General features: G+C 44.3%; 1 protein-coding gene across 10 annotated transcripts in view; it reads right to left on the bottom strand.

Moving 5' to 3' along the window:
* Window positions 1-27,114, bottom strand: part of Calx (sodium/calcium exchanger 3) — a 374,201-nt gene that overhangs the window by 28,282 nt on the left and 318,805 nt on the right. For 6 of the 10 annotated variants that reach the window (XM_076191513.1, XM_076191512.1, XM_076191514.1 and 3 more), the window contains exons 2-4: window positions 17,683-17,774; window positions 10,345-10,365; window positions 8,076-8,212 (exon numbers count right to left, since the gene is read on the bottom strand). In XM_076191513.1, coding sequence (XP_076047628.1) covers window positions 8,076-8,212; window positions 10,345-10,365; window positions 17,683-17,774 — 250 coding nt within the window. The remainder of the gene's footprint in view (window positions 1-8,075; window positions 8,213-10,344; window positions 10,366-17,682; window positions 17,775-27,114) is intronic. The other 4 variants (XM_076191518.1, XM_076191515.1, XM_076191517.1 and 1 more) reach the window with 2 other exon arrangements.

Consider the following 27,114-nt stretch of genomic DNA (forward strand, 5'->3'; position numbering starts at 1 on the left):
GAAGAAGAGGGAGAAGAGAGAAGTAAAAAAAAAGAGAACAAAAAGAAAGGATAGAAAGGAAATGGAAGAAAACAATCGAAGAAAGAAAATGATGAAAATAGAAGAAAGAAAATAAACGCAGGTAGAAAACGAACAAGACGAAAAACATTAAAAGAAAGAATAGGAGGGAAAGGGGAGAGGAGAAAAAAAAAAAAGACGAAGTGAAAACCGAAGGAAAAAAAAAAAAAAAAAAACGAAGACTATACACAGGAAAGGAAAAAAACGAGAAGGGAAAGATGGTAATAATATTAACTGAAGCCTCAGAGTTTCAGTGACTGGAAATCCGCGTCCCCACAGCAGCCGACAACGGGCCTCGAACCCTCTAACAAAGCTCTTTGGCTGTCACATTAGTGTGGGACTGTGTATGGAAGTGGTAGAAGGAGGAGGAGGAGGAGGAGAGCGGTCGCCAAATGTTAATTTTCCTTATGTAAATAATAATAATAATATACTAGAGATATCCTGGGCTCGCTCTAGGAACCGAGTGTCAGCCCTATCGGGGCCGCACCTCGAGATGGAGGTGAGGGTATTGACTGGTTTTGAAGAAAGGCAGCAAGGACACGATTCTCTTTGACGTCTTTCTCGCAGGAACGCCAGAGGTAGATACACGTCCCAAGAATGAAGAAGCGAAGAAGGAAAAAGGAGGAGGAGGACGAGGAAGAGGAGGAGGAGGAGGAAGAGGAGGAGGAGGAGGACGAAGAGGAGGAGTAGAAGGAAGAGGAGAAGGTGGAAGAAAACAAGACTCATTATCTGCAATGGAAAAAAATCAAATTTACTTTGGTCCTATAGGGTTAAAGACCCTAAAAGAGAGAGAGAGAGAGAGAGAAAGAGGAGAGAAAGAGAGAAAGAGAGACAGACAGAGAGAGAGAGAGAGAGAGAAGGATTAAGTGAAGAAGATCTGCTCTACAAGAAATGCTCTGGACTCTACTTTGGTGACGAGCTGGACCCTTGCCACGGGAGGAGGAGGAGGAGGAGGTGGTGGTGGTGGAGTGGATGAGGTGGTCCTACGCTAGTGCCTGAACACCCTCGAGATCAGTTACATGTAATTTACACATTTGTCCATACACACACACACACATATATATATATATATATATATATATATATATATATGCAATAAAAACACTAAGAGCGTGTGTTCACAAATGCGTAAGTAACCACTAGGAAAAGTAAACTAACGAAGCAGAGCGCTTTCGTTTAATTACATCTTCAGTGCACTGAAGATGTAATTAAACGAAAGCGCTCTGCTTCGTTAGTTTACTTTTCCTAGTGGTTACTCACGCATATATATATATATCATATATACCTATTTCAGTCTTCCAAAATCTAGGAATCCCGAGAGCAAGACCTAAGAGGTCCTTCAGGAGTCGTTCAGCGGCTCCTGGCGCGGGGGCGGTGTGCGAAAGAGTGCGACTGGCGTGGTTACTAACGCGTCTACTGCTCCCAGCCAGAAGGAAGGCCTAAGAGTACTTATAAGGCCCCTAAGAGTCCTTAGTACCCATGGTGCTCTTGGCGGTGGCTGGGATCAGGTTCCGAGCTACGTGGAGGTGGGGGGGGGGGGGAGACAGAGAGTGGAGGGATGGGGAGTGGGGGTGGGGGAGACACGGAGGGGAGGGGGGGAAAGGTTTGAGCTGCTTGCCAGGCTGCTGCAAAGCTTTTTTTTTTTTTTTGCTTTTTTTTTTTTACCAATTTGAGTCCATCGCTGGTGTAGCGCTGTTCCCTCAGCAGATTGTCCACTATTGTCTGAAAGAACGGGGATGGTACCATGACACACGGATTTTGGAAAAAAAAAAGAAGTGCAATGGTGGGGAGGGAGGGGGTTGGCGGTGGGAAGAGGGGGATGGGCAGGACGTGGGTGGGGGGAGAAAAGGGGGGAGAAGGGGGGAAGGGGGCGAGGTTTTGGGTGTGGGCAATATCGCTTTGAGTATTGCTGCCATTGTATGTAATGGTTTACAATGTAGGGCGAAGCGTTCTGAAATGCTTTGATATTCAACGCAGGGACATGGAGTTGGGAAGAAGAGGGAAGGAAGAGAGGGAGGGAGGAAGGGGTGAAGGAGAGATGGAGAGAGAGAGAGAGAGAGAGAGAGAGAGAGAGAGAGAGAGAGAGAGAGAGAGAGAGAGAGAGAGAGAGAGAGAGAGAGAGAGAGAGGGGGAGGGGGGGCGGAGAGAGAGAGAGAGGTTGTGGGGTAGAAAGGTGGAGAGAGAGAGAGAGAGAGAGAGAGAGAGAGAGAGAGAGAGAGAGAGAGAGAGAGAGAGAGAGAGAGAGAGAGAGAGAGAGAGAGAGAGAGCGAGAGCGCGAGAGAGAGCGCGAGAGAGAGCGCGAGAGAGAGCGAGAGAGAGAGAGAGCGAGAGAGAGAGAGAGCGAGAGCGAGAGAGAGCGAGAGCGAGAGAGAGCGAGAGAGAGAGAGAGCGAGAGAGAGAGAGAGCGAGAGAGAGAGAGAGCGAGAGAGAGAGCGAGCGAGAGAGAGAGCGAGCGAGAGAGAGAGCGAGCGAGAGAGAGAGCGAGAGAGAGAGCGAGAGAGAGAGAGAGAGAGAGAGAGAGAGAGAGAGAGCGAGAGCGAGCGAGCGAGAGCGGGGGGTGGGTAGAGACAGGGTTCAGGGTATGGTTTCAAACCCAGTGTGCTGCTACCATCATACTGTACACGAAATCTCAGGTTGGGTTCACAACGTATACACCACTGTACATTCAGTAACTTGCTGGCAGCAAGCTGGCCACATGTGTAGGGCATTGATGCATTACTCTTGCATTCATGTGACCGACTTGTTGCTTGCAAAGACCTCCTTCGATAAGTGTTTTGACCCTGAGGAATACGGGGAAGACCTGAAGTTACACACTGCACCGTTCCGACAACAATAACAACGACTTGACGTCACGGTGACGTCGGGTCGTTTGTTTATGTTTCACGGTGTGGTGCAAAATAAAGGTGGCGGCATACTAGGCATTTCTCGCTAGCATGCTACTTGATTTTGCTACTTCGTTTGAGTAGAAACGATGTCGGTGACAATCTTTTGTTTTTCAAATATTGTGAGAAGCTGAAAGAAACTAAGAAGTTAAACCTAGAATACGAATGTTAGGCACATTGTTAAGAGATTTTCTTATGGAATTCTAGAATATTGTAACCGAAGTCGTTTCTTCTCAAACGAAGCAAAAGCAAGTAGCATGCTAACGAGAAATGCCTGGTGTGACGCCACCTTTAGGTGGAGAACAATAAACGTTCCTACAAGGTTCATACCAACGTAAAAACGTTCTCTTGAATTACTGTACGATACAGAACCTTCTAACAAGGGAGAATACGTTGAGTGTCTAACTTTCCTCTGCTGTAAGGATTGACATAAACGTCACTGCCAGTCTGGGAACATTGAATACAACAGTTCTACAGAACATACGTTCCTACGAGGGAGGGAACGATGTTTATTGTTCCTACTACATGTAGAAGGGTTCCAAACGTTTTTAGGACTTCTTCTACAGTACAAACGTTTCAGCCAAGTTACGTTACAGTCGTGAATGGTTCTACTCTGTGACGAAGAACTTGTATGTACAAGGGAACGGGGTTATACGACGTACCCACGAGATACACTGACGACCTGCTTTCCTATGTGCGGTTTGGATGGGTCCCTACAGGGGAAGGAACAAGTGCTACCCTACCTAGGATAACAAAACTTACAGATGGCTTCATTCAGTTGAAGTGGAGTTGGGGGGAGGGGTTTAGAGATACCCTACGGACCGGAGCCACGTATAATTCTCTCATGCTTATCTTCAGTTGAAGGGGAATCCTGACCATTACTATGCTGATACACTACCAACTTTTCAGTCACATTTCTTAAATCTGTCTTTCACATCTGTGACCTCACTTCATCGCTCTCGATTACTACTCTGCGGAGGGGGACCAGAATACCGTCATCATGTTCCCCCTGCATGTCGTGCAAAACGACCCACAGGGGCGGGACGAGGCTGCTAGCGACCTTCTTTTTCAAAACCCGTCAACCACCGTCACCTTCTTCAGGAGGCGCAGCCCTGAGGGGCCGACATTCGGTCCCAGTCAGCTTTAACCATATTTCTTACACCTTGTCACACATGGAGAGTTGACAACCGGCGACCAATCCTTCTCAGAGAGATCGAGAGCCCGAGGACCGTTGCCGGCCACTATGGGGCTTCGGGTTTTCCTTTTAGTGAAACTCGAGGTAAAAAACATTGTTATATCTCACATGAAGAGTCAAGGCATCAAAAGTGACGAAATTTTCACACTGAATGCGAATCGGACAAGAAATGATGGGCTCAAACTGTCAGGAAGTAGATTAAATTTGGAAATGGATAGAAACAGTTTGGCCAACCGTGTAGTTGATGAATGGAATAAACTTCCTGCTCAAACAGTACAATGTAGTGCAGTTCGAAGTTTTATGATGATAAACACCTAAGCAATTTACTGTAATGCCTGCTATTTATTATATTTTAGCTAATTTATTTATTTGTTATTATCTCTTTTTATCTATTTTATAAATCATCATTATTTATGTTTGTTCATTATCTATCATTATCTATTTGTTTTATTTATTCATTTAATCATTCGTTTTTTGTTCATTAATTTTTCTCCGCATCCGGCCTAGTTATGGGCCAAAAGGTCTCCTGTCGGTATGCTCCGCCTTTGTAATCCTTTATATTTTGACTCGGCCACGTCATACTTATAAGGACTAGAACTACTACATTTGGTGTTTCTTCAGCTTTTTTAAGTCTTTTTCTTACTCTGAAAAAGTGATTCAGTTCTTTTTATCGAGGGTAACACTTGGAGGGAGAGAGAGAGAGAGAGAGAGAGAGAGAGAGAGAGAGAGAGAGAGAGAGAGAGAGAGAGAGAGAGAGAGAGAGAGAAAGTTCTCATCATGTACATACAGTGACAGACCCAAAAGAGAAAGTTCTCATCATGTACATACAGTGACAGACCCAAAAAAAGAGAGAGAGAGAGGAAGTTCTCATTATGCACATATGGCATACAGTGACATGCCCAAAGAACTAATGGCTCCTCTCCCACCCCCTTACTGGATTTTTTGTCTGATTTGGCGAACTGCGATTTCCCGCACGGGAAAACAAACACGTTTAGCGTCCTCTCTGCATTTCGTTTTGGCAAAATGACACCGATGCTGAGGGCACGAAGGAACTGTAAGGATCAGAGGATTCGGAAAATGGCGAAAAAAACTCTCAGGGAAGACGCCACGCATTTCGCGATGCAAATGAATTATTACAAAGGAATTCTTGGGAACATGATATATTCAAACATGACAAATACCTACTTCTTGAGGAACTCTACAGACGATCCGCATGTTTAACATACCAGGTATCTAATATGAGAGAAGATTCCTAATGATCAAATTGCTTCAGGGGGCACACCCTAAATTTAACATCCTAGATACCCAAGATACATAGCATCGAGACACTCTCTGTAGGGAATACAGCATATACTTTCTCATGCTTAATTGCTGTTCAAATAAAACTTGAACGTCGTGTATATATATATATATATATAATACATATATATATATATATATATATATATATATATATATATATATATGATTGCTTGGTGGCCACTTGGAAGACTTTATTCTGGCTATTGTCCAGCGGATTTTCTTCTGCCGACAGAAAAATCTCGCGGTTTCCCTCACCTGAACTAAATTACCAAACGGTAACCAGAATAAAATCAATAACGAACCCGCCCGACACTAACGTTTTCTATAACACGAAGAACAGTGAAAGGTATTTGTTTTAAGAGGCATCATAAAAAAGAGACACTTCCTCAGAGTATTCTTGAATTGAATGACCAATCCTCGACGCTTGCGAGAACGCTCAGCCTAGACCATGAAGCAAATCATAGATATATGAATATATGTAGACGGATGTTATCTCCATAAACCTTTCTGGGTAGACGATAACAATGGCCATCTTGGAGTGAGTGGTTGGGAGTGAGTGGGTTGCAGTGGGAGCGTGTATATTTGTAATATTATGTAAAGATGTATAGATGTAACTGTATAGATCCATCTAGCGGGTTTCTACTAATGGATCGATATTCTCGCCAACTGTGCGTACCGACGCCGTGTGTGACGTCAGTCTCATGTCAGCCGTGAGCTCGAGAGCAAATGTTTTTTTTTTTCTCGATGTGTCTGACATTTCATTTATCCACCATTAAAGGTTCAGAGCGTGAATGAGTGAGGGAAGATGAACGGGGGAAGGGGAATTATTGTGTGACAAGAATTGTGATGAAGAATGATTATTATTTATTATCGATAACAGATGACGATATCGTTAGTGTCTGTTGTAGATGGAAATCGAAAGTGCTGGGAACAGAAATTGTCCTTTCAATTAATCATTGATGGGTTGACGTTGGAGCAAAATTGAAATGGAATCGCGTTCCAAACTTATCAACTAGATAGATGATTTCAATTGATTTAATGAAGGATAATTAAAAAAATCCAATGATGACTGTGATAATGATATTATATACCCAGAGCTTTATCCCTCTTATTACGGGGGTAGCTAGGACAGGGGCACGTACCTACTCCCACCCATTCCACTCCCCTCTTCCACCCCCTCCACCTTCTCAGCTCCTCATGGATGGCGGGTCAACCCTACATCCGCCTACTACCCTGGGTCAAACGCAATGCAGGAAGGCTACTTCACTTGATAGGCGACCCTCCCCCTCTCCGTCCTCTCTTGTAGAAAAAGAGATAGACGAGACAAATAGTTATTGAGACAAACAAGATTGATAGCGACGACAATGTAAGATATGTTATTATGATGGCAGTGCACTGTGACAGTAGAGGCAACAGTAACGAATAAGGAGGTGATGATGGCAAGGAACCATTGTAATGAAAAATGTAAAGAACTGTAATGAGAATTTCAGTGATGACAACAACAAACAAAGCTGATAATGACCAAAGAATGCTGTGGCGGTATAAATAGTAAAAATGGTGCCAGTAGAAATATTAACAACTGTAATAATTATACAAAGATAGTAGTTTCTCGAAAGTGACAAAAATGAATGACACTGTGCGAATCCTCATGAACAGACATGGGATAACATTACAGGCGACAACAAAAACCGATGGGATGAGATAATGTTTCTGAGGGCACTGAAAAAAAGGGAGCTTGGTGCCTATTCTCCACTAAAGAAAGATACGTTGCCACCACATCGTGGTCGACTCTCTTGGGATTAGGGTCAGGGTCCCTGTAGGGCACGGCTTCACATAGAATGTTCTATTTTGTATCTCCTTCTCCCTACCTCCAAAAACACAAAACGAATAAAAGACTAAAAAAAGAAACTTTAATTTTTCCTTCTGATTATTAGTATTGCGTATACCAGCTTTCCTTACTCTTCCCTTCAATATATTTAGAATAAAAAAAAGATCCAGCTGATATTGAAATTTCTTTAGTTTGAATACACTGATAGACATGGTTCCCACTAAGCCCTAAGATGTTACGCAGGATACAGCTTCTCCTACTCCTCCTCCTCCTCCTTCTTCTTCTCCTCCTCCTCCTTCGTGGCAAGTGGTCCCGCTTTCCCATCCACATAGACAAAAATCAAGAGAAATCTAAGCTAAAATTCGCATAAAACTCTTTTCAAGCGTCGTCTATGAAATGTAATATTGGGCGAGAACACAGGCATGCATAGTTACAGATATGTAAAACAAAATAACCACATAAAATACATGAATACATTTTATATTCAAACATGAGAATATGGATCAAATTCTACGTTATGTCAACGTGCACTGAATCATATTCATATACCATTCTAACAGTATATCTGTATATCAGTACATCCATATCTTTATATACACTATGTATACACATATGTACCTGTATATGTATCTAAGCACAGGCATGTGTGTATATACAGTATGCATAATATATATATATATATATATGTGTGTGTGTGTGTGTGTGTGCGTGTGTGTGTATGATTACGTATTCAGTACAAATGTGTGATTTAGAACGAATCTGTCGGATTCGCACGAACCTACAAAATCACCTTGCTCTAAGTCGTACTCACCTTGTACTCTTTGTTCTCCTTGACTCTGATCTGGGTTCGCGTGGAGGTACCAAGCTTAGGCTTGCCGAGGAGTGCAATCTTCTCTTCTTCGGAGAGGTCATCATCACCCTTGTTCTCGAACTCGAACCCTTCGTAGTCTGCAAGTCCAAAAACGGTTAGTCCTACTCGGCAGAGTCCGTCGGACGGGAGGGGGACAATGTGTCACCGGAGGTTTTGGGTCGGTCGATGGGCAAGAAGACAATCAGACAGGAAATGTCTGTCCTATCCACGGAGGATATTCTCTGATGCATGAATGCAAATACAAGCACTCGTTTTGTATAGTTATACACTTTTATGGCGTTCAAAATACGAATACACGTATACAAATATATGTATATGCATGTATATGTGTATGAATTGATACAAGTATACAAGTACATACATTATATATATATATATATATATATAAAATATATACATACATATATAAATTATATGAATATATATATATATATATAATATAAAATTGCATGTATAATGTATGTACTATGTAGTACGTATAGTGTAGTATGTAATATCTAATGTAATTTTATATGCACATATATTTGTGTACGTCTATCTACATAATGTTTTTCATCATTTGTACTGATTCGCCCTTTGACACATTTGTGCTTGAACGCGACATAATCTTGCTCATCGTCTCCTTCCCACGCCTCAGACGAAAAAACCGAGACAGCGCGGAGTTTATTCTAACCGCGGTGCATCACCGAGATTTATAAACAAGAACGAGTCAAGTCAAAGTTTAGTTAAGTTGTGTCGAGGGAGGTTTAAACATGAAAAGAGCTTAGTTCACATGCGAACTGGAGACTGAACAGTGAACATGGAAGAACGCTGACAGGACTGAAACAAGAACTCTCCATGTTATATAATAGGGAACCGTACGGAAAAGACAGAAGCACTTACAAAAGACTGACCGACATGACGTCACATCGTCTAGACAACAGTGAAGCTTAACACAGCATCATTATTATTATTATTTTCAATCTTCATTATCATATTACTGCTATTTATCGTTATTATTGAATTAGTGGTTGCCCGTCACTTTAGCTCTCAGTAGTTATCGAAACACAGTTAAGGCAGTGTTGAAGATATCTTTATAAACATACATATGCAAAATGCTGATGAGTTTTTAGACATACAAACGCAAACGTACCATATTAATAATACATGAGCATTCCAGCCGATTCTCAGTGTTATGACACATCCCCGCTATCTGGTTATTGTGTTAAATATAAATCATGGTGCGTCTACTTAGCTTAACTTAGTTCTCTAAAAGGTTTCCCGTTCAGAGCCTTGCAGCAAGGGCAAGAAATCTTTTTTTTTTCAAAATTATTTTTTCTAAACTACTAGAGGAAGTTTTACTGGTCACAGAACTATGGCCACGTTTGCCATTTTATTTTACTTTGTCATACATTACTAATTGGAAGGAGGGAGGGAGTGGAAAAATGAATATATGATGCAGGTTTCATTTCATAAATAGTGTAGAATTCATTTTATCGTTGTTTTGAAAAAAAAATGTACCTAAAGAGGTCTGGAATTAAAAAAGAAAAAAGAAAATGTTCTTTGTTGGTAACCTGAAATCGGTTTGAGTTATGGTGATAGTGATATCATTCTTCCTCAGTCCCTCCCCCTTCCTTATTTGGGGGGATGCGAGGCGGGCCTCGTCAAAACCCCGCCCCCTTAAAGAGGTTTTAAAGAGGGGGTTCCTAAACCCTCTTGAAAGAGATTTTCTTGCTCTTGCCTGGAGTCCAAACGCAATGGTGCTTATTTGAAAGGAAAAAACCAATTGGTCTAAAATATTCCTTAAGGGAACAAAACTTCATATTGAAAACAAGAAAAAAGTCTTTAAATATTTGAAACAAGACACATATATACTTTCTTTTTTGAAATCTTAAGAGTACAGAATATGGAACTAAGATAACTCTTACAAATTATATCATATTAAAACATCAACCATTCCTCTCTATATATATACTTATACTAGATATTAAACTAAACTTACTTTCTACGGTAAAACAAAACAGCAAACCAAGACGAAGTTTAAAATACCATGCAAATAACAAATCATAATGCGCTGCATATGGCAAGCAAAACACAAATGTATTGAGTTGTGAGGTGTTGGGGGGGGGGACGGTGGAGGGCGAGGGGATGGATAAGTATATATATTTCTTTAGGGAGAAGGGAATATGGAAATATCTACTCAAAATATGAGTCGACAGAAGTAGTATACCTTTCTCCTTTACTGGTGTATCTGCGTGTAAAGTCACAAACGAAATTGAATGAGTAAAAGTATTTTGAGTTGACAGCAATACATAAAGATGTGGTGGAGAGGGTGTTTGGCCAAGCGGCCAACTGATCCTAGAGTTCTAAGAAGCTACGAACCTGGTTGTAGGTGGTAGGATGGGGGTGAGTAATTTTTTACCTTGTACAGGTTGAGCAACAAACTACCAATTCCGTGGCATGAATGAGATACGGTGACTAAATTATGCCAATCAGAAGTACTACAGCAGGTTGGTACCGCTACGCTTGCCACTTCACTCGATGAGGAAACTGGTTAATTTCATCAGGCTACAATTCGTAAACTCTCACTGTTGACCACTTAATTATCCATAATATCAAAATTGTTTATTCAGACGAAATCCTGTTATTTTTCATCCCAGTGATATCAATAAAAACCTATGAAATTACCCAGTTGTACCAATACCCTAACGAAATGACAAGAAACAAGGATACCAACCGATGGAAAAAAACACCTTTACTTTTTATTCAACGGCCGAAAGGAGGTAGTGATTAATATGTAATCCAGTTAGTAACTATGCCTCTAAAGTATCTATAAACGTCTACTAGCTAAGTCTACAAAGGGAGAATATAGCAAGCATATAAAAATGTATCTTTAACTATCAGTTCAAGCAGGTCGTTTTATACGGATGCAAAATTGTGAGGAGGATTTTTAAGGTAAGTCTAATCTAATATGAACCATATGTATATTCTGAGGTCGTGGTGAAAATGGTAAAAAAGGTGGTGGTGGCTGTGGTGAGCAATGGTGCAAAAGGTGGTACTGAAAGAGCCAGCTGGGACGATGGTGCCCCCAAAGGAGTCCCAGATGGTGTTACTTGTGTTGCCAGACAGTTGGTGTAAAACTTTAAGGTTTTAGTAGAAGCTGGTGCGTTTGAGCGTGTCCCTAAACGCACACTTACACACGCACACACACACACACACACACGCGCACACAACGCGTCTGTGTACAAATACACGTACACACAGAGATTTTTTTCTTATATTTAAGCAAACCCTTTCTAGTTATGGGAACGTGCTACGGGAGCTTTTATTCAAGAAGAAAGAAAATGTTTGTTTGACGTCGATGAGGAACAGATTATTTTCTATGGCGCCTTCTATCGCAAAATTTTATTGTTTGACAAACTCTGCATCTGATATGTAAAGTTTTCACCAGAAAAATGACACATTTTGTATATTTGATGCACAAAGCAGACGTTTCATGGCCCTTACAAATACACACACCCATGCACACACACACACACACACACACACACACACACACACACACATACTCACACACATATTTACATATACAAACACACACCCAATTACTTATACACGCACACACACACACACATACACATTCACACGCACTCGCATGCATGTACATACATACACACACACACACACACATTTACTTATACACACACACACACACTCGAATGCATGTACACACATACACACATAATCACACACATAAACACACACACACACATCTACATATACACACACACACTCGCATGCATGCACACACACACTCACACACACACACACACATTTACATATACACACACACTCGGATGCATGCACACACACACACACACACACACACACACACACACACACACACACACACACACACACACACACACACACATTTACATACACACACACACACACTCGCATGCATGTACACACACACTCATAAACACACACATTTACATGTACACACACACATTTACATATATATACACACACATACTCGCATGCATGTACAAACACACTCATACACACACATTTACATGTACACACACACATACTCACACACACACACACATATACACACATACATGTACACACACACATACTCACACACACATGTAAATGTTTGTCAGTGAGTTACTGTCATATATTGCTCTAAATATGTACTCCAACTACAAATGTTCCCCCTCTCCATCTGGAAAAGCGAATACAAAATGTCGCTTTTCCAGGAAACACCATTTTGAGAGAGAGAGAGAGAGAGAGAGAGAGAGAGAGAGAGAGAGAGAGAGAGAGAGAGAGAGAGAGAGAGAGAGAGAGAGAGAGAGAGAGAGAGAGAGAGAGAGAGAGAGAGAGAGAGAGAGAGAGAGAGAGAGAGAGGAAGAAAGAGAAAGAGAGAAAAAGATAGTGAGCGAGAGAGATTGAGAGACAAAAAGAGAAAGAAAAGAGAGAGAGAGATAAGGAGAGAGAGAGATGGAGATAGATAGGGATAGAGAGATAGGGATAGAGATATAGGGATAGAGAGAGAGGGGTAGAGAGAGAGGGGTAGAGAGAGAGGGGTAGAGAGAGAGGGATAGAGAGACAGAGAGAGGGAGAGAAAGAGAGGGAGAGAAAGAGAAACAGAAGAAGAAAAGAAGGAAGCGTGAGAAAAAAAAACAATAATCTTGATCTGAGAACATAATGACAGCCGCTAGAAAATAATCTGGTCCCAGAACTTTGGTGCAGAACCTCTGCCCAGACTCGTCCGGGCGCCGGGACGCCCCTGGCGCCGAGACGCCCCTGGCGCCGAGACGCCCTTGGCGCCAGCGGTCCTCACCTGTGGGCTACTGTGTCTACCTCTGCCCCTTCGCACTTCCCTTCCTGCAGAAGGGAACAGCGATACTGCGATCGATGTGAGCTTACGTCAAACAAACGCTCTTGGAATGACATTGAAGGGAACATACATAACATTCCTTTTCTTGCGGGTACTAAGTGTGAACATATATATTTTATATTACACATGTATTCATATGCACATGTGTAGTTATACGCATGCCTACAAATGAATATACAAATAAAAGGGTACATGTACATGCAAGTACAGATATGCATATAGACTCACACATCTACACACACGCACACACACACACACTCATCTGCACTCTTACACACACACATACACATGCACATTCTTTGTCTCTCTCACATTCACTCTCTCTCTCTCTCTCTCTCTCTCTCTCTCTCACACACACACATACACACACACACACACACACACACACATATATACATATATATATATTTATATATATGTATATACGCACACACAATATGCATATATCTCTATACCTGTAAATACATAATACACTAGATCCCCATCAATTTACTCTGTGTATTGAAACATGCAGCGTCTGCGCGTGCGTGTCTTTGTACGCAAAAGACGCGAGGTCAGAGTGATAAGAGTAATTATACCAAAAGAACAGCAAACAAGAATAAGTCACCAAAACATCTCAACAAAAAATAAATCAATAAACACAGGCCAAGGCAGTGTTTTGTGTGTCTTTTGTGTCCAAACCAAATCACACAGGTGGACGGAACAAATGATCTGGGTGGGTGGGGGGGAGGGGGAGGGGGGAGGGAGAGGGGAGTAGAGAGAGGGAGGGAGGGAGAGGGGAGGGGGGAGAGGGAGGGGGGAGAGGGAGGGAGGGGGAGGGGGGAGAGGGAGGGAGGGGGGAGAGGGAGGGAGGGAGGAGGCAACCCGCAGGAAGCCATGACATCCATCAATAATGACGGGTAAGGGAGGTAGGGGGGGGAGGCGTTAGGGAAGAAGGGAGTGGGTGGGATTGGGTGGGGGTGGGGGGTATACTCGGGTGGCATAGGAGGGCAGATGAGCACCAAGTGCCGTTTAGGATACGAATTGTGGGAGGGGAGGGGAGGGGAGGGGAAGGGAGGGAAGGGGAAGGAAGGGGAGGAGAAAGGGAGGTTTTGGGGATATGGGGGAGGAGGGTAGTGGAAGGGAGAGCAGCGGGAATAGTAGGAGGGATAAGGGGAGGAGATAGGAAGGAAAGGAAGGGAAGGGGAGAGAGAGGGGAGGAGAAGGAAGGAAAGGGAAGGGGAGAGAGAGGGGAGGGGAAGGAAGGGAAGGGAGGAGGGGAGGGAGGGGAAGGAAGGGAAGTGGAGGAGAAAGGGGTAAATGGAGGGAAAGGGAAGGGAGGGTAAAGAAGAGAAAGGGAAGGGAAGGGAAGGAAGGAGAGAGGGAGGGAGTGGTTGGGAAGGGGGGAGAGGAGGGGCAGGGGAGGGGGATATTGGCTGCATTTTTTCCTTCAATTTTGGAGGGAGAAAGGGTGGAGGAGGAGGAGGAGGAGAAGGGGTGGAAGGAGGTGTTGGGGTAGGATTTTTTTTTTTTTTTTTTGGGGGGGGTGCTGAAGAAAGACGAAAAATGGGGAATGGAAATGGGAAGGAGGTTGGTGAAGGGGGAGAGGGAGACGGGGGGGGGAGAGGGGGACGAGGGGACGGGGGAAAGGGGAGAGAAGGGCTCACAGGCCTGGTGGAGGGTGTGGAGGAGTGGCTGAGGAGGCTACCCGTATGGGAAGGGAAAGTGAGGAAGGGAGGGAGGGGAGGGGGGAGGGGAGGGAAGGACGATGGGTTTTAGGGAAGCATATGGGACTGTTGGGAAAAAGGCAGAGGAGCAAGGACGGGTGGGGAGGAGGGAAGAGGGGAGAGAGGGAGGGAGAGAGAGAGGGAGAGAGAGAGAGAGAGGGAGAGAGGGAAGGAAGAAGGGAGGGAGGGAGAGAGGGAAGGAAGAAGGGAGGGAGGGAGGGAGGGAGAGAGGGAGGGAAGGAAGAAAGGAGGGAGGGAGGAAGAGAAGGAGAGAGGAAAGGAGGGAGGGAAGGGGGAAAGGAGGGAGGGAGGGAAGGGGGAAAGGAGGGAGGGAGAGAGGAAGGGAGGAAAGGAGGGAGGGAAGGAGGGATAGAGGGAATGAGGGAGAGAAGGAGAGAGGAAGGAAGAAAGGAAGGGAGGGAGGGAAGGGGGAAGGTGGGAGGGAGAGAGGGAGGGAAGGAGGGCAAGGGGGATGAGAAGTGATACAAGAAGAAGTAGAAAGAGAATGAGACAGAGAAGAAGAAGGAGGAGGGGAGGAGGAGGAGGAGGAGAGGAGGAGAGGAGAGGAGGAAGAGGGGAGGAGAAGGAGGGGAAGAGGAGGAGGAAGAAGGGAGGAGGAGGAGGATATGAAGGAAGAGAAGGGGGATGAGAAGCAAAACGAAAACAAGAAGAAGAAAGAGAATGAGACAGAAGAAGAAGAATAAGAAGAGGAGGAAGAAGGTGAAGAAGGAGGTGGAGGAGGAAGAAAAAGAAGAGAAGGCAGAGAATGAAGGAGGAGAGGGACGACGGAAGGGGTAAGGAAGAGGAGGAGGAGGAGAAGATAAAGTTGGAAAAGGAGAAGAAAGAGAGAGAGATTGAGAGGAAAAGAGGGAGAAAATGAAAAAGAGGAGGAGAAGACCACAAAGAAAGAAAAAGAGAAGAAGAGGCAGAGGGAAAAGAAGAAGAAAGAGGGAAGGAACAGAAGAGAAAGAGGAGAAGGAGGAGATAGAAAAAAGGAGGAGGAAGAAAAGGAAGAGGAGAAAATAAATGAAGAGGAGGAGATGGAGAAGGAGAAGAAGGAAGAGAAGAAGATGGGCAAAAGAAGGGAGAGGAAGAGAAGAAGAGGAGGAGGAAGAAGAGAAGGAAGAGAAGAAGAAAAATTAGGAGGGTAATGAGGTAAAAGAGCAGGAGGAAAAAAGAGGTGATGGAGGAGGAGAAGATGGAGGAGGAGGAAGGAGAAGGAGAGGAAGGAAAGGGATAAGAAGGAGAAGGGGAGAGGGAACGAGGAAGAGGAGACGGGAAAGAGAAGAAGAAGAAAAAGAGGAAAGAAGAACGAGATGAAGAAGAAGAAAAAAAAAAGGACAGGAAGGAGAACAAAAAAGAGATAAAGGATAAAGAGGAGAAAATGTAAATTAAAGAGAGGGAGAGAAAAAGAGAGAAGGGAGGAATAGGAGAAGAAGAGTACAAAGAAAGAGAAAATACCGAAGGAAATAGAAAGGGAGAACAAGGAGAAAAAGGGGAAGAAGAAGAGGAAGAGGAAGAAGGAGAGGAAGAAGAAGAAGAGGAAGAAGAAGAAGATGAAGAAGAGGAGGAAGATGAAGAAGAAGAGGAAGATGAAGAAGAAGAAAAAGAGGAAGTAGTTAAAGGAGAAAATGGAAGAGAAAGAGAGGAAAAAAGAGAGACGGGAGGAGTGTGAGGACAAGAAGGAAGGGTAAAAGAAATACGAGTATTGAAGGGAAAAGAGAGCAAGAAGAGGAAAAAAGAAAAACAGAAAAAATTAAGAGGCGAATGGGAAAAGAGAAGGAAGTAGGCAAACAAGAGGAAGAAAAAGAAAGACAAGAGGAACAAGAAGGAAATGAGGAAGAAAGAGGAGGCCTAGATGGAGTGGAAGGGAAGACGGTCACAAGATAAATTGAGATGGTAGAGGTCTGGGGGGGGGGGTTGTAGCGGAGGTTATGGTATTAAGAGGGTAATGAGAAGGTAATGAGGGAGTAATGAGAAGGTAATAAGGAAGGGTTGCACAACTGCTACAAGCGTCATTGTCGTGAGAGAGAACCGTCATCATAGTCATCATCATCACCATCATCATCATCATGCCCACCACCATAATCATCATCATTATCATCATCATCATCATCACCATTCCAGTGTACAATCCCGCAGGCAAATACACTTACATCGCCAGAAGTATTACAGGCCAAGCCAATTGGTTTTAATATGTGTACACAGGAAGAGGAGGAGAAGAGAATGAAAAAAAGGAGATTAGAAAAATCCACACGGCTGCGGAAAATGATCATGACAAATTGTAATAATCACAAAACATAGTCAAAAGATTTTTCTTCTTATGAATATATGAGTGATTAGTGGATTTACATAGACGAAAAAAAATATATGTTTAGAGTTTGATGATTTGAGGATATGAAAACCTTAGGAAGAATTTCCACTGTGTGGGGAACTTCTTCCGGTTTTGTATCAAGTCGAGTGAGTGAGTGAGTGAATGAGTGAGTGAATGGGTATGTGAGTACAAGTGCATAAGGGTGGACTAGTGGGGGGGGGCTTAATGCTACTACGATACTAGCAAAGGGGGCAGGCGGGCTGCAAATAGGTGCCTATGTACACAGGGCAGACAGCCATACAGTGTACAGGTGCCTCATTTGGAGATCTTACTGTGAATCTTACAATACTTGGAATGAGATCAGAAAGGTTATGAAGAGGAACTGGAGTGTAAAATAGTCTTAGCAAAAAATGATCAAATAAATATATATAAATACACAATATATTTGATCAAGTATCATTCTACTAATGATATAAATCATCTTCAAATGTATATAGCATGAATCTAAACGATAAAGACGGTACTTATAAGTATCTACGCGTATATTTCATATCATTATTATTATATTCAGATATATATGTATGCTTTTTTTGGGAATATATTTCATGAGAGGTACATGGACGAGAGGAATGACCTTACCTCCAAGAGCCTGTGGTTCTCCAATGTTGACATAGAAGAGAACATCCTTCTCGTAGCTGTCCTCCTCGATGATGCAAATGGCAATCGATTTCCTGGAGGAAGAGAAGACGAGAGACGTATGAGGAACGATCAGAAGAAAGGGCGCATACACACACACACACACACACACACACACACACACACACACACACACACATCTACATCTACAGAATTATGAATGGGATGGAAATCCTTGATAGGGATGACTTACTAAAATGGGACAGAAGAAATACAAGAGGACACGAGAAGAAACTTAAAGACAGTTACAGAAGCGATCTGAAAAAATATCTTTCCATACAGAGTAATAGATACATGGAACAAATTGAAAGAGGAAACAGTGAGTGCTAAAACTATATATGATTTTAAGAAAGAACTAGATGCGGAAAGATACAACTGCGGGTCACTACGAGCATAGCTCTCCTCCCGCAAAATAAAACTAGGTAAACACACACACACACACACACACACACACACACACACACACACGACTCGGTGACGCAGTTGGTAGAGCGCTGAACTACTGGCATGGTGGTGCCCGTAGTACTTGGTTCGAATCCTGCCCAGGGCCGAAATTATTTCGGTACCGCTGCGCTTTGGGTCGTTACTCTGACTCTCGTGGGCGGGGAGTCTGGTGTGTGTGTGTGTGTGTGTGTGTGTGTGTGTGTGTGTGTGTGTGTGTGTGTGTGTGTGTGTGTGTGTGTGTGTGTGTGTGTAAGGTCATAGCATTACCCATAGATCGGACCTACGAGCTCTGAGCTCTTTTCCAGGAGGGAAATAGCTGTCGATCACGAGTCCAACACGTGATCCAAAGACCAAGTGAATACACGAACTTAAGTCTATAAGAATGGAGGGGGCTGTAGGAGATAAGTCCTATACTAGGCAGTTCCATGTCCATTACTACCTGTCATCTCTATCTATATATAAAGTTATCTAACCTTCTTTTAAAACGCCCGATAGTTTCAGAGCTCACTAAATGGTTGCTAAGTCTTCCATTCGTCAACTACTGTATTGGTAAACCAGTTCTTACCTATTTCTTTCTTAATTTTAAAATGGTCAAGTTAAAATCCATTACTGCAAGTCCTGCCATGCTGTCTTAATATGATGACCTTGTCTGCATCACCCTTGTTAAAGACCCCGACCCACACACACACAAACACGCGCACACAAACACGCGCACACACACACACGCACACGCACACACACACACACACACACACACGCATTTGTTGTCAACTTCTCGATAGGACCAGCGGCGATTTGCAAAGACGCGGTCCGACTTGAGGCTTCCCTTGGACTCACGGTGATGGGTTCCTCTCCACTCCAGACTCACCGTGTGAAAACGGGTTCTTTACTCCAACTGCTCTAGAAGCTATTGACACTTGACTTCACAATCACAGAAACACTGCAAAGTATTCTCCATAAGTGTGTACATATATGTATATATATAATATATATATATATATATATATATATATATATATATATATATATATATATATATGGTCAGGAATAAACTCAAGACTAAGACTTCTGCGTTTCCTACTCCGCTTACGTCAACCTGTCAGAATGTCTCAACATATATATATATATACACACACACACACACACACACACACACACACACACACACACACACACACACATAGTTTTAGGTAAGAATGCTTGAACCAACCCAGCTCTTGCCTCACTAGAGAGATGTACGAGAAGAAAATGGTGGAAAGAGAGGGACGGAGAGAAAAGAGAGGCAGAGAAGAGTGGGGATATGTTTGAAAAGAGAGAGAAAGAAATATCAAAAGGAAAGGAAAAATATAAGGGGAGAAGAGGAAGGGAGAAAAGGAGATAAGAGAGAGGAGAACGTGAATACAAAATAGAGGAGGCTGCCTGGAATGAAAAAAGCACAAAGAGCTGGATGGAAATTGGATAATTATGGAAAAGGGACGAGGAACGGGAACAGGGAAGGGTTAAGGGAGGTAAGACGTTTTTGGCAGAGTTTGTAGCTGAAGCTAAAGTCTAGATTTATGGGAGAAGGAGCAGTGTGGGGGGCGGGGCTATGAGGGGGAGGAGTTACGATGGGAGGAGCTAAGGAAGAATGGGACCAAAAGAGGCGGGGTTTAGAAGGAATGGGTTTTTGTGTGATGGCTAACCAAGGTGGAATGATGGAAGGAGGAGAGGGCGAAGGAGGAGGAGAGGGCGAAGGAGGAGGAGTAAGGGAGAGGGTGGGAGTGTGGAAGAGGGCGGAGCTAAGCTGCCTACAGACAGTGACGGGGTCGCTGGGGTGGGTGGAGGAGATCTGGGAGGAAGGTGGAGGGTTCTGGAGGGATAAAACTTTAATGACCCAACAGGAAAAGGAATTTACTTGAGTGAAATAGAGTGGGTAAGATGGTGGTCATTAGATGGAGGGGGGGGAGGGAGTCCGCGAGAGGGAGGAATGGAGGGAGAGGGAGGGAGGGGTGTGCTAGGCAGTCGAGTACAGTAAGGAAGTTAGTGTGGAGAAGAGTACGAAGGGAGGAAGAGAGGAAGAAGGGAGTAAACGAGGGAGGGAGGGAGGGAAGGGAAGGGAAATAGATTGTGACAGGGTTGAATGTGATAAAGAAGGAAGTAGGCATGGGGAGAGAAGGAGGGAATGGGGAAGGACATGGAGGGAAGATGGGGGAGAATGGAGGGTAAGGTGAGGTGGTGGGAAGATTATACAGTGCAAGAAATAGTGATAAAAAATACTTTTCAATTAAAAAAAAAAAAAAAAAAAAAAAAAAACGGACTGCTGGCGGTGTTTGACGGTGGTGGGGGAGGTGGTGGTGGGGGAGGTTCAAGGTGAAGGTCGTTGAGCAGTTCCCCCCCACAGCGAAGAAAACGAGGGACCCCCTGGAAACTCCTAAAGGGGGTCCCTCTCATTTCCCGTAGGGGGTGGGGATGGGGAGCTTTATGTGGAGTTCGACGGATTCTTTTTGAACGCCATGAACACTTAACCCTCTCGCTAGGGTCACGCTTTTTTTTTTTTTATTTGTATATTTTTTAACTCCAGAGGATTTTGTTCACCTGTGGGGAAGGCTTGGGTCACAGTACGGTCCTAGTCCACTGTTTAGAAAAAAAAAAATGTGGACCAAATTAATTCTATAGGGTGGCTAACGATGAGAACCAGAATAAAAATAAAAGTTCAAATTTCTACGGAAGGATACATAGTATCAACCACCCACTCCCTCTCTCCTTCCCGTCCTCCTTCCTTCCCTCTCTCGCTCCTTTTCTCCCTCCCTATTTCCTTCCATCCCTCTTTTTTTCCTTCCCTCTCTCTTTCCCATTCTTTCCTCTTTTATAAAGGATTACAAAGGCGGAGCATGCCGACAGGAGACCTTTTGGTCCATATCTAGGTCGGATGCGAAAAAAAAAATCACTAATAATAAAATAATAAATAAAAACTATAATAATGTAAATAACAAATAAAATACATAAATAAATGTATAGGTATAGTTAAATAATAAACAAACAGGTAAAAAGTAAATAAAAATAAACTGACATATAACTAATAATAAATGAAAATCAGACAGACAAATGATAAAACAAAAACAAATAATATATTATAATCATTACAGCATCTTACTTAGGTATTTATCTTCCCTATTTCCCTTCAGCACTCCTAACTTCTCTCCTTCCCTCCTGTCCTACGTTCCTTCTGCTCCTTCAACGCCAGCTGTTTCACGGGACAACTGAACCACCTGTGTTATATACCCCACCATCTGGCCCCCAGCTTCCTACTCTGGGAAAGTTTGGAAGTAATGGAGTGTGGTCGGAAGAGGACAACGAGGGAGTACAAGGATCAGTGTAGGCCCTATGGTCTCCTGCATACTTCTCCTTTTTTATGTTCTTCGGATCTTAGGAGGAGGGGGAGAGGGAGGGAAGGGGGAGAGGGAAGGGGGAGAGGGAAGGGGGAGAGGGAGGGGGAGAGGGAAGGGGGAGAGGGAGGGGGAGAGGGAGGAGATTGCCTCGAAGGAAGCCGCTACGTTTGGATTGCGAGTACACACATGCACACACGCACACACACACACACACATTAATCTTCTGGAAGGAAATCGAGACTGAGTGAGGAGAGGGAGGGCCGTTTTTTAAGTCGTCCTCCTCCTCCTCGTCCTCCTCCTCTTCCTTCCTCCTCCTCTTCCCTCTCGTGCACTGGCGGCGTAATCGGAGGCTTGCATGCCTCGCATTCACTTAGTTGTGAGTTCGAATCCCGCACTTCTCTCCGATTCCCAGTAATGGGTTTTACATGCACCAACAGTCCGGGCGCATAACAGTTCAAAGGTGACGGCTTCGGCCGCAGCCACTCAGCGCCTCCAACTGTACTGCTAAAGGGGTTATCACGCTGGGCAATTCTTCCTCCGACCTCCGATTCATCGGCGGTAGCACCTACCTCCAGCACGCTTTCCGCCGTCAAAATCAATATGGCCGAATGTTTTGTTTTCTCAACAAAAATACACAATCTTTTGATAGGCCGGAGGAAAATTATTTTCCTTCAGCATATCACATTCCTTCCCGAAAGCTTCCGGCTGCAAGCCTGCTCCAACAGTCGGAGGTAAATGGCTCAGTGTGATAATGCATTTAATGGAAGGGGACTGTTAACATACACGGGGGGAGGGAGGGTAGAGTGACGGAGGTGGCGTCTGGTGAGAGAGAGTTCCGAGAGAGAGTTCCGAGAGAGAGTTCCGAGAGAGAGAGAGGGGGGGGACAGGTGGCTTTGACCAGAACAAAACAATAAAAGTTCTTCGCCGTTCTGGAGAACTTTTGGCATCATGGACTATCCATGCAGACGTCTCTCAATCACCCGAGGAAGGCTTCCCCCAAAACCCCATTTACACGGTCAAACGGTTTGTCAAACCCGGTTTGTCAGACAAGTGTTTGAAGTGGTTTGATCGTGCGAATGGGGTATTTGGCTATCAAACCGTCTGTCAAACGTGTTTGACAGCCAAATATCCCATTCACACGGTCAAACATTACTTCAGACACTTGTTTGAAAAGATGTTTGATCGTGCGAATGGGGTATTTGGTTGTTAAACAGGTTTGACAAACGTGTTTGACAACCAAATACACCATTCACACGGTCAAACATCACTTCAGAAACTTGTTTGACAAACCGTTTGACCTGGACGACCTCGCCTTGCTGACTCATCGTTCTTTGCTCAGGAATAACTGGAACGTTCACTCTCTCTTGCTCTTGCTCTCTCTCGGCCTGTCTCTCTCTCTTTCTCGGTCACTCACTCTCTCGGTCTCTCTCTCTTGTTCTCTCTCTGTCTCTCGGCCTCCCTCTCTCTCTCTCTATCTATCCATCTTTCTCTCTCTTGCTCTCTCTCTATCCATCTTTCTCTCTCTTGTTCTCTCTCTCTCTTTCTCTCTCTCTCTATCCATCACTTTCTCTCTCTTGTTCTCTCTCTCTCTTTCTCTCTCTCTCTATCCATCACTTTCTCTCTCTTGTTCTCTCTCTCTCTCTCTCTCTATCCATCACTTTCTCTCTCTTGTTCTCTCTCTCTATCCATCACTTTCTCTTGTTCTCTCTCTCTATCCATCTTTCTCTCTCTTGCTCTCTCTCTCTCTCTCTCTATCCATCTCTTTCTCTCTCTTGTTCTCTCTCTCTCTCTCTTTCTAACTCGTTCTCTCTCAGTCTCTCTCTCTCTCTCTCTCTCTCTCTGTGACAAGACTCAATATAGTTTTTAACCTATTCACTACGACGGAAGTTGACCCTCGTCTAAATAAAATAGTATGACGATAACTAAATTAAACGAAAATAAAATGAGGAACAAAATAAAATCAGGAAGAGGGTTAATCCCTTCACTGAAGCGACACGCTCTCAGCTCAGTAACATCGTCAGACAAAAAAAAAAAAAAAAAAAAAAAATATTGGGACAGCGTTATTCGGGATCACTTCACCCTGAGGCCCTGCTCACATTAGCGGTTTGAACCGCGGCGATTCAATTATAATGCAAGTCAATGGAGGCGTTCACACAACCGCATGGTTTTTCCTTGACTATGTGGTACCGCCGCGGTTTCCGTGCGGTTGAAACCGTTAGTGTGAACAACAGGGCCTGAAGTTAAGAGAGAAAGCCTTCTCCCCCGGGGTCGGAGAAGTGTCTGCTACTCACAGGTTTCCCCCAGGGTAGGTCATGCCCTGGGGTGACAGGTCATACCCTGGGAGTTCTCGCACTTCCACGGGGGAACTATACCCCGTGGTAATGTCAAGATGCAGAAGGAAAGAGAAAAGGGATGGAAGGGGAGAGGGAAGGGAAAGAGAAAAAAAAAAGAGAAAAAAAGTGACGTCAAGATGGGAGGGGGGAAAGGAAAGAGGGGGATAAGGTTGGGGGGTGAGATGAGAGGGGAGAGGGGGAGAAATATATTGGAAAGGAGAAAGAGGAGAGACGAGAGGGTAACAGAGGAGGGAAGAGGGGAGAGTGAGTTAGGTGAAAAGAGAGAGAGAGAGAGAGAGAGAGAGAGAGAGAGAGAGAGAGAGAAAGTAAGAAAGAGAGAAAGAAAGAGACAGAGAGAGAGAGAGACAGACAGAGGAGGGAAGAGGGGAGAGTGAGTTAGGTGAAAAGAGAAAGAGAGAAAGTAAGAAAGAGAGAAAGAAAGAGACAGAGAGAGAGAGAGACAGACAGAGGAGGGAAGAGGGGAGAGTGAGTTAGGTGAAAAAGAGAAAGAGAGACAGAGAAAGTAAGATAGAGAAAAAGAGAAAGAGAGAAAGAAAGAGAAAGTAAGAAAGAGAAAGAGAGTAAGAAAGAGAGAAAGAGAAATAGAAAGAGAGAGAGAGAGAGAGAGCTGTGTCGGGAGAAGCGATGCGAGCTGTGTCGGTCAGGAGACCAACAATAGCTTTCATTGACTGAGAGAACAAAGTGATATCGGTCGGACTGTCCGAGCCCCCCAACCCCCCTCTCCCACCTCCTCTCCCCCTCCCTTCCTACTCCCCCTCCCTTCCTACTCCCCCTCCCTTCCTACTCCCTCATCCCTCCATCCTCACCTCCTCCAACACGCATACAGGCTTACGTACACACGCACACAAACATACACACACATACACGCGAGCGCACACACACACACGTACACAAAGTCGGCCTCTCATGGTCGAGATAGTGTTGGAAATGACAGAGTGAGAGGGAAGAGAGAGGTGAGAGGAGGGGAGAGGAAGGGGAGGGGAGAGGGAGAGGGAAGGGAGGGGGAGAGGGAGGGGGGAGAGGATGAAGGGGAATTGATTTTCCAGCCTCGTACACCGGAAAGCAGGTCTCACCATGAAAGCAGAGACTCAAAACAAATGCAGATCGTAATGAATTTCAAGTTTTGGTTTGTTTTGGTGGGAGGCGGAGGGCCGGGGGGGGGGAGGTGGAGAGGGGAGATGGAAGGAAAACGGAGGGAGGTGGAAAGGGGGAAGAGAAAATGGAGGTGGGGCGGGTTGAGCACTGTCAATCGCGTGTAAACATTTCGTGTTAAAATCTCGGTTGATGGGAATAGAATAGGTAGCGAGCTTCGGTGAAGGAGATTTTATTTGCAAATATGATTTGTACGTTCGTTTTCTTTTATGTCTACCCATTCCCCACTTCTCTCTCTCTCTTTTCTCTCTTTCTCTCTCTGTTTAAGAACTCCTTGATAGTGAAGGAGAACTGACGCTAGCTTAAGTGGCAGCAAGTCCCGCGGGAGAATGCCTTATAAACAAGGATCTATGAACCCGGGGAATCTAAGGATCCGGGTATCCGGGTACCTGAGGATCCGGACGGTTATAAGCCCGGGGACCGACCCGGAATTTCAGGACGGCGAGAATCCGGGTGGAAGCGGCGACCTACCTGATCTGTCTTACCGGATCAGGCCGATGCGGATGGGAGTAATATATCCGGCAAAAGGAGATCATCCCGGCCTCGCGAGGGAATGTAGGGGGCGGGGCATGCCGGGGGGGGGGGATTACGGCTCTACCATCTTCCCACATCTCCCCACTAAACCCCCTTCCCCCCCCCCCCAACGCCTTTTCCTCTCCCATGGGGTACGCACTCGCAAGATTCCACGCAGCTCTAAGTGTATGCGTCGTCTCAGTATAGAGGAAGAGGAGGAGGACGAGGAGGACGAAGAGGAGGAGGAGGAGGAGGAGGAGGAGTAGGAGTAGGAGGAGAGGAGGTGGAGAAGGGTGGAAATGAACATCAGGAGAAATTGAGGCATGGTGATGATAATGATAATGATAATGGTGGTGGTGGTGACAATGATGATGATGATGATGGTGATGGCGATAACGATGATGATGATGATAACGATAACGAAAACGATGATGATGGCGATAACGATAACGAAAACGATGATGATGATGATAATGATGATGATAATGACGACGACGGTGATGAGGAAGTGATGCGTGTCATCTCTGCAACCCGCGCGAGATGGCCTATTCTTCCGTTTCTCTCCGCCAGAAGGCGGCTCTAAAGAGGGCTGCAAAGGGACCAGTGAAAGAAAACGTCCTCCTCTACTTAGAGCACAAGAATGAAGGAGACTACAAGAGACCATAAGACCTACACTAGGTAGTTCCATGTCCATGACCATCTATCATCCCTATCCATAAAGTTATCTAACCTTTTCTTAAAACAATCGATAGTTTCAGTGTTCATTACTACATGATTACTAAGTCTATTCCATTCCTTACCCACTCTATTGGTAAACCAGTTCTTGTTGGGAGAATATGATGTTGAGAACATAAGAATGAGGGGGGCTGCAAGAGACCATAAGGCCTAAACTAGGTAGTTCCATGTTGACAATGGGTGTGGCAGTGGAAAGGGGTGAAAACGATTATATAATTCAGGTTTTAAGCCAAGGACTGGAGGGAAGCAAAAGCCATTCAACGTTGTAAAAAACAAATTGGTTATTCATATTTTTATATTTTCTTGGGATTAAGCAGCATTTTAAACTATGCCAGTTTTTCAAACTCCATTCATATCATAAAAAAATTTAAAGCTTGTGATAAAGACCAGCCCTTTGAAGGACTTTCATCAGATGAGGCAATGGAAGGGGAGATTGAGGTCATGGTAGAGTAGGTTGAGGTGGTAGGAGGGGGCGGAGACTGCGGTGAGGTGTGGGGGGGGGCAAGGAGGCAGAGGGGCTGTGGAAGGGGGCTGAGATGCGAGAGGCTGTATGAATATTCATGTTAAACTCGGTCAACGGAGTGACAACTCTTTAGCTAACTTCGATAAGTTGGAAAGGGCTGGCCCGACTTCGATCATACGCCCCCTTTGAGGGGGAGGAGGAGGAGGGGAGGAGGAGGAGGAGGGAAGTGTGGGTGGGTCTTAATTTGGTGTTTTTTTTTTTTAGTTGAATGCAATAAATGTATTTATATTTTCTTCGTTAATAGAAATGTCACTCTCAACACGAGCCTTCTTCCTTTCCGCAAGAA

The sequence above is a fragment of the Oratosquilla oratoria genome, chromosome 10 (assembly GCF_046742065.1).
Source record: "Oratosquilla oratoria isolate Oo_2021 chromosome 10, ASM4674206v1, whole genome shotgun sequence".
In the NCBI taxonomy this organism is placed as follows: Eukaryota; Metazoa; Arthropoda; class Malacostraca; order Stomatopoda; family Squillidae; genus Oratosquilla; species Oratosquilla oratoria.